This window comes from Eschrichtius robustus, chromosome 11 (genome assembly GCF_028021215.1).
Source record: "Eschrichtius robustus isolate mEscRob2 chromosome 11, mEscRob2.pri, whole genome shotgun sequence".
Taxonomy (NCBI): Eukaryota; Metazoa; Chordata; class Mammalia; order Artiodactyla; family Eschrichtiidae; genus Eschrichtius; species Eschrichtius robustus.
Genome location: NC_090834.1, coordinates 111,278,170 through 111,292,362, shown reverse-complemented (window position 1 = coordinate 111,292,362; position 14,193 = coordinate 111,278,170). Strand labels below are relative to the sequence as shown.

At 61.0% G+C, this 14,193-nt stretch overlaps 1 protein-coding gene across 2 annotated transcripts in view; it reads left to right on the top strand.

Moving 5' to 3' along the window:
• Positions 1–12,814, top strand: part of SHANK2 (SH3 and multiple ankyrin repeat domains 2) — a 457,530-nt gene extending 444,716 nt beyond the window's left edge. For both annotated transcript variants that reach the window (XM_068555086.1, XM_068555087.1), the window contains 2 exons: positions 1,128–3,534; positions 12,244–12,814. In XM_068555086.1, the coding sequence (XP_068411187.1) occupies positions 1,128–3,534; positions 12,244–12,814 (2,978 nt within the window). The remainder of the gene's footprint in view (positions 1–1,127; positions 3,535–12,243) is intronic.
• The last annotated feature ends 1,379 nt before the right edge of the window (positions 12,815–14,193 follow it).

The window sequence follows — 14,193 nt, the reverse complement described above, 5'->3', positions numbered from 1 at the left end:
ACGCGAGACCCTCGTACTTGACGTCTGTCAGCATCCGTGTCTGTGTGCCGCTTCGAAGCCGTGTCCGGAGTGCGTTCTGTTGATGTTTTTGTATCTTGAACTGTCGGAAAGAATCTGAAAGTCCACCCAGTGGACACACCAGAGCTCTGGGGCCCGACGCGGCCGGATGCGGCCATCGCCCCTGCGGGCCCTCAGCACCCTCCCTCACCCAACACCCACGGGCTCCATAGGTCCAGTCCTCCAACTCGGACTGCGGTTAGTGGGGACCATGGTAAACCACCGGGCCTCTCAGCCCAGCCCAGAGGGTCTTAGGACCCAGAGGGGTTCGCTGGGGCAGGCGGCCGAGTGTTTGGTCAGGATCCTGCTCTCCGCTTGGGTCGGGGTCTTGGGTTAGAGGGTCCGGGCGTGTTGCAGCACCTTCTCCTGCCAGGGCCGCTCAGCCATCCTCCTGAGGGCCTGGGGAGCTCCAGTACCCTCAGGGGGCCCAGAGACGTCAGGCAACAAACCGGGTTCCTGTCGCGCGGGCGAGGCCACCCCAGGGTCCCCATACGCACAGGGCTCTGCTCGAGGGCGCCAGGCCTCTCCGCATACCTGCAGCACCTGCAGGACGGCGGTGCTCCGACGCCCCCGGGACAGCGGCACCATCCGCGTCCCATCAGCCAGTGCAGCCACTTGTGTTCCCTGTGCCCTCGTTGCCGACACGCAGCTCGATAGCCTCAGTCCCAAACCCGAAAACACCCGCCGGGGGCCCTGGCCAAGCCTGAAGGGATGGATGCCCCCTGATGCAGGCCGCCCCTGCCCCCGACACACGCTCACACGTGCGCACACGAACCCCGGGGAGTCACGCGCCCTGCCCGGCTCGCACCCGTCGCCCTGGGCACCATCTCAACAGCACGCACTCCGTGCCTCCTGGGGCCTTTCCCTTTTCTTTCTTTTTTTTTTTTTTTTTGGCTCGGAATGGGCCACGTGACCTCTTGGCATCGTGGCTTGTGCTGCATTCTGTGAACAAGTGTGCATCGTGATTCTTTGTGAGTCTGCAGAGACACAGCGTGTCGCACCATCCTAGGAGTTTAGTGGGGTGTTTGTTATTGCCGTGATTTATATCTAAACCTGCCTTCTACTTGTAGGAATAACGGGGGAAGAGCGGCAATTTCTGGCCCCTCCGATGCTCAAGTTCACCAGAAGCCTGTCCATGCCGGACACCTCCGAGGACATCCCCCCCCCGCCACAGTCGGTGCCCCCCTCTCCTCCACCACCCTCCCCCACCGCCTACAACTGCCCCAAGTCCCCAACTCCCAGAGTCTACGGGACGATCAAGCCCGCGTTCAATCAGAACTCCGCCGCCAAGGTGTCCCCGGCGGCTCGCTCCGACACCGTGGCCGCCATGATGAGGGAGAAGGGGCTGTACCTCCGGGGGGAGCTGGACCGCTACTCCCTGGACTCCGGGGACCTCTACGGCCGCCACGCCGCCGCCCAGGCCAACTTCCGCGGCAAGAGGGGCCAGATGCCCGAAAACCCGTACTCCGAGGTCGGGAAGATCGCCAGCAAAGCCGTCTACGTCCCCGCCAAGCCCGCCAGGCGGAAGGGCATGCTGGTGAAGCAGTCCAACGTGGAGGACAGCCCCGAGAAGACGTGCTCCATCCCCATCCCGACCATCATCGTCAAGGAGCCCTCCACCAGCAGCAGCGGGAAGAGCAGCCAGGGCAGCAGCGTGGAGATCGAGCCCCAGGCCTCCGAGCAGCCGGGCCAGCTGCGGCCCGACGACAGCCTGACCGTCAGCAGCCCCTTCGCCGCCGCCATCGCCGGGGCCGTCCGCGACCGCGAGAAGCGGCTGGAGGCCAGGAGGAACTCGCCGGCCTTCCTGTCCACCGACCTGGGGGACGAGGACGTGGGCCTGGGGCCGCCCGCCCCCCAGGCACGGCCCTCCACGTTCCCCGAGGAGGGCGGGTTCGGCGAGGAGGACGGCACCGAGCAGCTGTCGTCAGCCACGCCAGGGGCAGCGACCAGGGAGCCCGAGAACCACTTCGTGGGTGGCGGCGAGGCCGGAGCTCAGGGTGAGGCCGGCAGGCCACTGAATTCCACATCCAAAGCCAAGGGGCCCGAGGGCAGCCCTGCAGCTCCCCTCAAGGGCAGCAATGCGGCCGGCCCCGAGAATTACGTCCACCCGCTCACAGGGCGGCTGCTGGACCCGAGCTCCCCGCTGGCCCTGGCGCTCTCCGCGAGGGACCGAGCCTTGAAGGAGTCCCGGCAGGGCCCCAAGGGGGAGGCCCCCAAGGCCGACCTCAACAAACCTCTCTACATCGATACCAAAATGCGGCCCAGCGGGGAAGCGGGCTTCCCTCCGGTCACCAGGCAGAACACGCGGGGGCCCCTGAGGCGGCAGGAGACGGAAAACAAGTACGAGGCGGACCTGGGCAAGGAGCGGAGGGACGACAAGAAGGCCATGCTCGTCAGCATCGCGGACACGTCCCAGCAGAAGTCGGCCGGGCTGCTGATGGTCCACACCGCGGACGCGGCCCGCTCGGACGACTTCCTGCAGGAGGGGGAGGAGGACGCCGACGCAGACGCGCAGCCGGACCGCCCGCCGTCCGAGGTGCCAGAAGGTGTCCCCGAAACTGAAGGTGCTTTACCGATCCCCGCTGGCCCCGAGCCCGCGGCCGCCGCGCCCGGCAGGACCGTCGTGGCGGCGGGCTCCGTGGAGGAGGCGGTGATCTTGCCGTTCCGCATCCCTCCCCCACCTCTGGCATCCGTGGATCTGGATGAGGATTTTATTTTTACAGAGCCATTGCCTCCCCCCCTGGAATTTGCAAACAGTTTTGATATCCCCGATGACCGCGTTGCTTCTGTCCCCGCACTCTCAGACCTGGCCAAGCAGAAGACAAACGGCGCCCCCCAGTCCCCTTCGCTCAACTCCGGCCAGCCCACCAGCTCTGCGGACAGTAAGAAGCCAGCTGGCCTTTCGAACTGTCTGCCCGCCTCATTCCTGCCACCCCCCGAAAGCTTGGACGCCGTCACGGACTCCGGCATCGACGAGGCGGACAGCCGGAGCAGCAGCGACCACCACCTCGAGACGACCAGCACCGTCTCCACGGTGTCCAGCATCTCTACCCTGTCCTCCGAGGGCGGGGAGAACGTGGACACCTGCACGGTCTACGCAGACGGGCAAGCGTTTACGGCTGACAAACCCCCAGTACCTCCTAAGCCAAAAATGAAGCCCATAATTCACAAAGGCAACGCCCTTTACCACGACGCGCTGCTCGAGGAGGACGTGGACAGCTTTGTGATTCCCCCGCCGGCACGCCCACCGCCCCCCGGCGGGGCCCAGCCCGGGACCACGAAGGGTATCCAGCCGAGGACCTCCAGGCTGTGGGGTGACATCTCGGAGGTCAAAAGCCCGATCCTCTCCGGCCCAAAGGCGAACGTGATTAGTGAGTTGAACTCAATCCTGCAGCAAATGAACCGAGAGAAATCGGCAAAGCCGGGGGAAGGACTGGACTCGCCAACGGGAACCAAGCCTGCCAGCCTCGCTCCAAGGTAAGTGCCGCGGCCGGCGTGGGCGCAGACCATCCCGAGCCGGGCTTTCCCGTCCCGGCCAGTGCTGACCAGGAAATGCCCTTGGGAGCGACGGAAGCGGACACGGAGAGGGAAATTCCTAGAGCCTTCTGTGTCGGCCGCCTCTGTCGTACACTCACGTGCTCCTTTCTCGTCCCCTGGACGCCGCTGCAGCAGAGCTGAGGGTGCAGCAGAGCTGAGCACATCTGGCCCGGCAGGACGTGGCCCCCGCGTAGAGACACGTGACGAGACACAGCCACACAGGCCATCCCCGCCTTGGCTTCCAAGGAGGAGCCCTGCTCTCTCCTCCCGCGTCCTCCAGATCTTGGCCAGGACCCCTCAAAGGCCATTCTGGAGCCTCACCCAGGGGTTGCAGGAGAGGGGTGCGCCGGCCGGGGGTCGAGTGAGCAGCGTGTGTGTGGTCACATGTCCGTACGGGGCTCTTTTGCCCTCCTCCCATCACTAACTGGTCTGAGGCCGGGGAGGGGCCGGGTTGCGGATCCACTAGTGAGCTCAGAGTGAAACGCAACCCCGGAGCCCATCCTGACCCAGGGCAGACATCGTGGAAGAAAAGCATCCGGTCCTCCCGGCGTGGGTGCTCACAACATCAGGCAGAGCGTAAGGCACTGCCTAGGAACCGGGGCTCGCACATGGGGGGCCAGTCCTAAACCCAACCCCAGGGCTCTGTCAAGGCACACCACGCTGTAACAGGCCCCCGACCCCCTGCCTGTAGCTGGTGGGTGATCCCCACCAGAGCCCAGTGCCTCCGGCCATCACTCACGGTTCTCGGTTTCCTTCACCCAAGACACACACCACTTCTCGGGTCCCCAGGCAGCAGGGTTCTTCACGTTCCCCCACTGATGTTTACTCTCAGGTTTCATCATCTCAACTAACGAAGTCGTTCTTCATACTCCTGCTGGGCAGGCGTTTGATTCAAACATCTAAGTCCATTAATAGCAGTGTCACACTACGGCTGGGTCCTGCGAGCAGGCTGAGAGCCACAATTTTCCCGGTTATCGTTCGGTGTGGGTGTAAGTTAAGTTACGGGGACAGCTCCCACTACTCCTCAGAGGAATGTCGATGGGCCAGTCTCGGTAGAGAGAAGCACGCCGACACCACCGGCCTTTAATGGGGCACCCATCATTAGTGGCGTTCAAAGAGCACCCCAGCTGAACAGAGATTCCTTACAAGTTCCCCGTTTCCGGTGGACGTACGTACACACATACCTGCAAGTATTACGTGCTTGAAAGTCTCAAGGAAATGTTTAAAACTGGCTCCGTCATGTAATAGTACCGGTCTTTAGCTGCTAGGTTATGTGGAAGTACAACAATGAAGATGCTTTATCGCTGTGTTTCATATTTTACAAAACACTTGGACGTGGGTGAGTAATCTTTCTAACAGCTGCTGGAGAGCATGTATAATTATACCCATTTTTCAGAAGGGGAAATGGAGACTCATGAGAGGCCAAGCGGCTTGTCCATGTGCACAGCCAGCAGAAGACAGAGCCAGGACCAGGCCAAGGTCTTCTGACTGGCACTTCCCACCGCTAGCAATGTCTGAAGTATGGAAGATGCAGAAGGGCACCAACTCTAGGGCTGCTCTGGCCAGTGGGGCAGCCTGCACGGCACCGTGCTCCCCGGAGCACTCCCACCCAGGAGACCAGGGGCCTCTCTGAACGGCATTCAGATCGTAGGCCTCCCCAGCTCCTCTCCTGGCTGGGTGAGCTCCTTGGGGCTCACAGGAGAGGGGGTCTCCGAGTTGCAGGGGTCTCTAGGGTTTCCCTGGGTGGGAGGGGCCTCAGAGCAGGGGTCAGCAGGCAGAATCCTATCGGACTTCTTGAGAGCAGCTGCAAGACCGATTCTGCCCGACCCAAGCTCAGCTGCCAGGGACAGCCACCTCCAGTCTCTTCTGTTATTCATACCCCAGTCCATCACGGCACAAGCATTAGCTGACATCTATTATGCACTCACCAAATGCCGGGCATCATGTGGCACAGGCACCAGAGGCAGGGCCTGAACCTGCTCCCACGGTGCAGATGAGCGAACCGGGGGTCAGAGAGGTGAAGCCCTTGGCCACAGGCACTCGGCTGGAAGGCACAGAAGCACTCCGACCTACGGAGCTGCCTCAGGGTTCGACTCCTCCCCTCTCGCTGGAGCCAGGGATTAGCCTGGAAGAAAGGCGCCACTACCTAAACGAACATCCGCAGGGCCAAGCTCACCGGGGCAGGGCTATTCTCCGGCCTTCGGAACCCCCCTTGAGTCCAGCTGAGTACCCAGAAGTCTTCTCTGCTTACCTGGTGACTGATAATCTGCAAGGGTGGTCACCAGGCGGCCTCCAGCACTGGTGACCTCGCCGAGGCGGTGTCCCCTCCCCTTCCCTACTGACTGCTAAGGGCTACACTGAGTTGGACCAGGAATAGGTCGGCCTGAGGCCCAAGGACAAGGAGGAAGGTCACTGACTCCAGGCACTAAGCTGGACACTCGCCTGCCTACTCTGGCTTTTCCGATCTCACGGCCTCATCGGGCAAAGCCCAGTGGACATGAGCTGCAGCCACAGGTGGACTGACCAGGGTAAGCAGGGGGCAGCTGCTCGGCAGAACCACCCGAGCGGGTGACCGAGCACCGGGCACCAGGTCCTTCTCATGAGCAGGCAGCACTCAACTACATTCTCCTTCTCTCACACACACTCACTCCCTGGGACAGGCCTCCGCTTCGCTGGGTCGTGCCTTCATTGAGAGGCCTGCGATTCAGCCATTCAGGCATCAGACAGAGCCCAGGACACTCCCAGCCAAGGCTCACCTGCTTGGGTGTCTCATCGCTACTTTTAAACGCATCTACAAATTACGAGCTGTGAATGGCCCTGGGCAAAATGAGGCACGGAACTGGATGAAGGAAATTCCTAGTGAGGGAAAAGAAATGAGTTTTTCTAGGGAAAACTGAAAACCGGCCATGCTCTTTGAAACGACAGACAAGCAGCAGTGCAAACACCCCATTTCCACAGAAAGAAGTTCGATCGCCCAAGAAACGGACAGATTTTTGAGCTGCTCCACAATTGTTTGTCCGCTAAGAGGGCAGAAACCTCAGGTGACCCTGCCCCTTTTGTAAGTTACTTTTGCCCTCGGGTTCTTTCTTAACTCTGAGGTGCGGTGACCCCGGGCAGGGTCAGGAAGAGGAGGACATTGAGCGACTAGGCCCTTGCTTACTGGGGTACATCTGACTTAACCTGAGCCGTGCGTGGGTTTCTGCTATCACGTGTCCCCCGAAATCAGGGACGACACGGGCTCTGCCGACATCCTGACTACAGACGTGTTGGCGAAAAGAAGACGATCACGTCATTTTCTTTACTACCTAGCGTTCGCGGCGTCCCCCCAGGCCTGATCCGGAAACACCTCCTAAGAACGAGGCCTGTGGGGTGATCGGCGGCTTCTCCGACTCAGCACCGCCCCAAGCTGCCCCACGGGCTGGAGGCCCGGCACAGGCGCCTGGCGCCCTGCAGGCCCGGACCTTCCCTGCAAAGCTCAGAGCTCGAGAGGATGACCACGAGCGGCCGGAGAGGCGCGAGAGCGCTGCCGACACCCGCGAGCACGGCCTTCCCCTGCAGCGGGCGGCCCGCCGGGCGGAGCCCTTTGGAACTCTAGACACACGAGCAGCGCTCCCCTCGTTTCAGGGCACCTGGTGTTTTCCATAAAGTCGCAGAGCCGGGTGAGGCTCCCCAGATACAGAGCTGGGAAGCCAAAAGAGCCAGAGCCCAGCCCCGTGGCCTCCTGAGGGCTTCTTTGTAGGAGCCCAGGGTCAGGCCTGAGGGGGAACAGTAACAAAAGGGGTGCACAGTCAAGGAGGCCTGGGCCCCGGGAAGCTGGGCGCAGATTTAGTCATGGATTGTTCACTGGACCAGGGGTTACTGACTACCTCAGTGTGCCAGGCACCGGGCTGGGCCCCAGGATTCCTCACTGAACAAGAAAACATTCAAGGTCTCTCCTCCTCCGAAGGGCTACATTCGCAAGGAGGAATGGATAAGAAATAATAAACAAGACGAACCCAAAGCGCGCAGGCACTGCAAAGGGATGAAGATGTCCCAACGGGTCAGCGACCATGGGCAGGACGGAGGTGACCCTCCTTAAGGAAGTGGCATTTGAACCACCTGAAGTACTCAACGGAGCCAGCTGGGCAGAAATGCAGGAGCAGAGCATCCCGGGCACCAGGACCAGCAAACACGAAGCCCAGGCACTGGAAAGTGCTCTCCACGCTGAAGAAACTGGCCAGACCAGAGGGAGGGCTGGCGGGGGAAGGGTCCCAGAGGGGTCCCGCGTGCCGAGGGGAAGGGCTGGGTTGCGTCTGAGTGGTGGCAGCCATCGAGGGCTTGAGCAAAGGCTCGGCCTGAACTGACTTTCGTTTCATGAAGGTGACCCAGCAGCTATGCAGTCATGTGGGTCACAGTGACACATGGAAGCCCATGAGCAGGCCCATGTGGGGTCCCGGGGCCTCTGCTCCGGAGAGAGCGGGTAGATGATGGAGTCTGACACGTGCACTTTGACCTAAAACAAAGGGGCTTGACCTAGGAAACCCCGGCATCGTTTTTGAAGCAAGATAAATCTGTTCTTTGTCAGCACTGCAGGGGAGCGGAAGGTCGGTGTGGGTTTGGCTTTCATTCTCTGGCTGTTGGGAGGAGGGTCAGAGCAGTGAGCGGATGCCTGCGGGGGACCCACTGGCTTCCGTCCAGGGCGCCGGCAGCGGCTCAACCCCCCGGGAGCCCCTCCGGTTCACCCAGACTGGCCTTCGCTTCCGGGAGGCAACGGCGGCGCTCCAGGTCCCCCGGGGGGGTCCGGGCCGCTTGCAGGGGAGCGCCGGCCGGTTCTCAGGCGATGCCCTCCGGCTTCCGGCTGCCCCGGCCTGGCCAGTGGCACCAGCTCCTCGCTGGCTCTCTGCAGTATTATCCTGAGAGCCTCTTGGTTTTAAAATAAATCTGTCTGGGTTGTTAAAAAATGACCTCTGCCCGGCCGGCCCCAGAGCACAGACTTCAAAGCTGACTCGGTAACAGAAGCTGCTTAATGGCACTTTCATCACCTCAGCGCCGTCACGGAGGCTTTACCATTTCACGGCAGCAACTGAAACGTTCAGGCAGTGTCAGGGACTGAAATCGTGGATAAGGCGGTGGACACTAGGGAGGGTGGTCGTGAAGCTCGCTGTCGCCTGTTTCCTCGTACACGGGTTCGTGAAGGGGCTCTTCTGGTCCGGCTGCAGCATTTTATCCTTCAAGTCTGATTCTCACGCTCTCAGTTCCCAGTCTGGATGCCAGGACCAGTCAGCCGAAGTGTATCAGGGGATGGGTACCTCCCGCTGGAAACTGGGTGCCTTCCCACCTGCTCAGATGTGTCGAGAGGGCTGCTGAAGCCGAGGCAGCCCCCTGCCCCCGCGCCAGTTCCGACCCCGTCTGCTTGGCCGAGTCACGTCACTTCCTGATCTGGGAAACCAGCTTCCCACATCCATCCGCCGTTCTGCGGGCCAGGCCCGGGACTGCAGACACACAGGGCCTCGCGGTGCTCAGAGCCGGGAGCCAGGGCCAGGCTCAGGCCTTGTGCAGGTCTGTTAACGCCTCAGGCCACTTTCCCCGTCTTTTGAACGACCGACCTTTGGAGGTGCTATAAAGATAGAAACTAAGAAGAGAGCAGTTTGGAAACAAGTGCCATTTTACACGCAAGACAGGGGTTCCTCACGAAAACCCTACAGTCACTAGAAGGCAGAGGTCCGGCGGGCGTGCTGGAGAGAGGCTTGTGCGGGACGGGTCCGGAACCCCAGCGCCGGCTCGCTGAGCGGCCTCTGGCCCACAGCCCGTCACTGCTCGACAGCCGAACTGCATTTGTGAACACAATGGGAAGGCCGCTTGAGTCCTCACTTCCCCGACCCCACTCAACTCGGCTGACCGATAAACTAACAGCGCCTCTCCGGGGTGTCAGTTAACCCTCCATTTCTGTTTTAATCCTCACGTTCCCATAGGGATTGGATTTAAGAGGCAGGATAGAGAGTAACAGCCCAAGAGAGGGCGTGTGTGTGCGAGTGTGTATGTGTCTGTGTTCTAAATCGGGGCAACAGATTCTTGTGTGTTCCACCCGGGAACCCAGTGGTTGCTTAGCAACATAACGATCTCTGCAACCAGGAGATCCAGTGAATGATACCCGCCTGATTAACTGAGAGTCAGTCAAGCCGCTGAGAAGGAGGGCAGGGTGGACCGGCCCCGGGCAGGCCTCCACTCGGCTCCTCAAACACGCTGGTTCTCTTCCACGGCGACAGTCCGCAGGGCCGTGGGTGGCCCCAAGCGTGGGGCCAGATCTGACAACCCCCTTTATTAGCTGCCGGGCTCTCCTCTCTCGGTGTAGACTTGACGCAAAGCACGGCCTCCCCCAGCCAGGAACGCTGATCTGTCCTTCCTAAGCTGCAGGAGACAAAGGCAGCCCGGGAACCCAAGTCTGGCCATCAGCACTGAGCTGGCTCTCAGGGGACTTCAAGCAGAGGCTGACGTCATCCTCCTTCTTAACATTTTCCTGGCTGCTTCTCTTTATATTCACATCATCCCCAGCCAGGGAAGGCACAGTTGTGAGCTTCCCATGCTAAACACGAAAGCGATGCCCCTTGGCGTTCTCTTCCGGGCAGCTCTGTGCACTGCCCGCTCCACTCGGTGGCCAGAAGAGGAGCAGCACAGGTAGACTCTCGGCCAGCGTCTGTGCCATCGCTTTAATTTCATCCATCGAAAAAAGCTTCTTTTTTTAACTGTAATTAATTTTGCAGTGTTGTCTCAACCCATTCCATTTTGTCATTTCCATTTGCTCCCATGATGGGTGGTAACAGAAGAGGGTCGTGCTGAACAGAAGTAAGTGCCGTGTGCAGAAAGCTCGTCTCTCTGGTGTGTTCTCCTGTCCCTCGTTCTCACTGCCCACCCATCTGTTTGCTTCTGACGACACACACAGCTGCCTGCAGAGCCTTCCTTTTAAGAAACATCCCAACTACCTGGGAATCGCTGGGGTGTTCCCACAGGAGGGTGGTGCTGACAGACACCCACCTCTGGCTCAGAGAGGCCCACTGTTACAGGCTGCTGGGTTTAAAGCAGTTGCTGTCACTTCGGGGGATTAACTTGCCTCTGCTTCACAAAGCCCGACGAACAAGGTCACTTCCCAACTGTACTGCCCCAGTCGACCCAGTCAGGGTCACAGGCCCGGCGCCACGCAAAGTCACCTTAGAGGAAGTGCCACGTGCTCCTGTGAGATACTGACCCGCTTCACAAAAAACCCCTCTCCCCCCTGAAGGTCCTAATTAACAACTCAAACCCCCTCTGGGTGGAGCTGCTTTACCACCTCAGCTTAGCTGTTGTCTCAAAGTGGTTCAAATGAGCCTTCCCCAGACAGGTGTGCCCACAGCCGTGGGGCAGGCACGGAGGGGAGACAGGCCCTCCGGAGTGGGAACTGGGGAGCATCTTTCAGTCCTACTTGAGCACCAGAATTTGCAGGTTAAATCCTAAATCCCCGCTGTACGCACGGCCCACCTCTCTCTCCAGGACCGAGGTCTGGGGGCCGGAGGGGTGGCTCCCGCTCCCTGCGGGTGACGCCCTGGACCAGGAAGGCTCCTGTTTCTTGATTCTGAGTAACAAGCCTGGCAGTAGCGGAGGGGTCATCCTCAGAGTCTCGCCAGGGGCTGCCTTTACCTGCTGGTGCCCAGTACACCAGTACAACCAGTAACCAAGGCCCCTGGAAGTTCTCAACAGGGGTCTCCTCTGTGTAACAGGTCCAGCCCTGGAGCCCCTGGCCCTCCAGGAAACCGTATCCGAACGCCCGGTGGGGGATGGGGGCCCCAACCGCGTGCACCCCCCGCCCCTGGAAATGCTCCTCCTCAGGACAGGATCGAAGCCTGAGTCGGCACAGGTCCCCCCTCAGACCTGCTGCTGCTTCCTCACGCGGAGATGCCATACTCGACGTAGCATCGAGTGGGGAAGTGTCACCAGGCTGAGAGGCACCTCGGTAACCAACTGGTAGTTTCACCCAGATGTATATCCGTGGCAGAGAAAACAGACAGACAGCAGCAAAAGGACAGTCCAGAGCGCAGACAGACTGGGGCCCCGGCTCCGGCTCACTCCCGCCCGTGAATAAAGCTCCTCATCCCGACCCTGACCCTCACCCTTCCACGCTGAAGCGGCGGCGTCCGTGAGCGCCCCCAGGGAGCCGCGGGGCTTCCCACGCACTGAAACAGGGCCAGCCCGCGCGGTGCCCTTCCCTGCGCCTGTCCTTTAAGCCAAAAAGCCTCAGCTCTGGCAGGCGGTTAAGAGGGAGGGTCTCTCCTCAAGGGTGCCCCTCCCTCTGCTTGCTGAAATGGAGGCAAAAGATGCCACTTCCTCAGGCGGTACTGGTGTGGCACAGACACGCCCCGGCCAGGGAGCAGGACTTGGTTCGGGCCCGTCTCCAGGTCTCCCGGCACCCCCCCCCCCCCCACCCTGCCAGGCTCCGGTGAGTGGCCGCCCCGTGTGTTCTGGTGCCTCCCGCTCGTGTCCCCCCGCCCCGCCCCGCCCCGCCCCCGGCATGGCAAAGCGTTTGCTCACTGCCGGCGCACCTGCCGTCAGATGCTCTGGTGTGGTTTGGGTGTCTCCCGCCCCCTCCTCGGGACGTGGTGAGCGGACTTGTGATGGTTTTCTCTGTTGCTGCCGTTTCAGAGGCCCAGAGGTCATGAGCACCGTCTCAGGTACACGGAGCACGACGGTCACCTTCACGGTTCGCCCTGGGACCTCCCAGCCCATCACCCTGCAGAGCCGGCCCCCAGACTATGAGAGCAGGACCTCAGGACCAAGACGTGCCCCCAGCCCCGTGGTCTCGCCCACAGAGCTGAACAAAGAGATCCTGCCTGCGCCCCCATCCGCTGCCGCCGCGGTTCCCTCTCCCACCCTCTCGGATGTCTTCGGCCTCCCAAGCCAGCCCCCTCCCGGGGACCTGTTTGGCTTGAACCCAGCGGGACGCAGCAGGTCGCCATCCCCCTCCATACTGCAACAGCCAATCTCCAATAAGCCTTTTACAACTAAACCTGTCCACCTGTGGACCAAACCAGATGTGGCGGACTGGCTGGAAAGCCTCAACTTGGGCGAGCATAAAGAGGCCTTCATGGACAACGAGATCGACGGCAGCCACCTCCCGAACCTCCAGAAAGACGACCTCATAGACCTCGGCGTGACTCGGGTCGGGCACAGGATGAACATAGAAAGGGCTCTGAAACAGCTGCTGGACAGATAAGGGTGGCTGCGCTTTTCCTTTACAGACTCCTTGTTATAAATAGAGATGGGCTTGCACTGAAGTGTCTGGATGGCGAGCGCCAACCCCGTTCCGCGGGCTGGTCTCCTGCTACCCAGAGAAATGCCGTGTGCCCCTGGCGTGGCTGAGCCGAGGCCTTCAACCCCCCCGGCTCTCTGTGTGGGCTCCTTGGGCTGTTTCTGTCAAAGAGGGGACCAGAGGAGGGAGAGCTTCTAAGGTGGAAAGGTGCGCAGCTTGCCTCCTGCACGCAGGCGACCTGACCTCACGAGGCCCAGGAGATGCCCGCCGCCGCGCGGGCCCCTTGCTCCTGCAGGCAGACCCCACTGCACTCTAGACACATACCTCCCGCGGCCTCCTCTGCCGTCCGGCAGCTCCGCCCGGGCCCGGGCGCAAGGCCTTCCTCAGCCTGCGGCCCCCCTCGAGGGCACTCACGCCCACGTGCTCCTTTCCTTCCTGGACTTGGCTCGCAGCGAGACGCCCGCGGATGTGTGTAGCCGGTGCCCCTTTGGAAGGTAGAGAAACTTTCCTCCCGTGGATCCTTTACCCCGTCTCCTCCGACGTGCACCCGTGGTTCTCTGGCCATGAGGTTCTTGGCAGTGGTGGGTTGTCCAAATGGGATCGTGCCCAGCTTTGCTTAGCTTTCTTTCTTTCTTTCTGCAAATCTGTTAGCATAATTCCAAAGTGGCCAAACAGATGTCACGTGGAGTTAGTCAAAGCACAAAGTCACGATTCCAAGGAGGAGGGAGACCTGGCTGTGGGAAGCAGCCGGCGTGCAGCTGCTGGGCCCAGAGTGTCCGCAGGAGAGGAGCAGCTGTCTGCCAGGAGCAGCTCCCCAGGAGCGTGGGAAGGGGCTTCTCTGCCTTTCGGCCTTTTTTAAAATCGAAAGCGTGTTGAATTCTGCAAAGATCAGAGCAGGCAAGCAACCACTTTGACACGCAGGATGACACAGGGCTCGCGGTGGGCGTGTGCCGCGGCCACCCCCAGTTCTGAGCCCGGCCAAGGGGAAGCATCACAGCTGAGACAGCCCCTTTGTCCCCCCGAGGCCAAGGAAGACGGGACTTAGGAGCTTCTCCCCTTTTCCTCTGAGCGTCCAGGAATCCCACCAGCTTGTCTTAATAGTACAGCAGGTTTTTTTGAAAACCCAGCGGGTGTGGCGCAGAGACAGAACCCAGGGTGAGGGTGCAATGCAGATGAAGGAAGGAAGGGCAGAGCAGAGAGGTCTCGTGGGCCGCCAGTCCGGCCTCCGGCAAGGCTTTCTTGGGCCCCGCCGCACTCTTTCCCCTGGAGCCCCTCCCCTGTAACAGTACCTCTGATGTCCAAGGGAGGTCGCCACGGGCACACGAGCCACAGGACACTCAGTC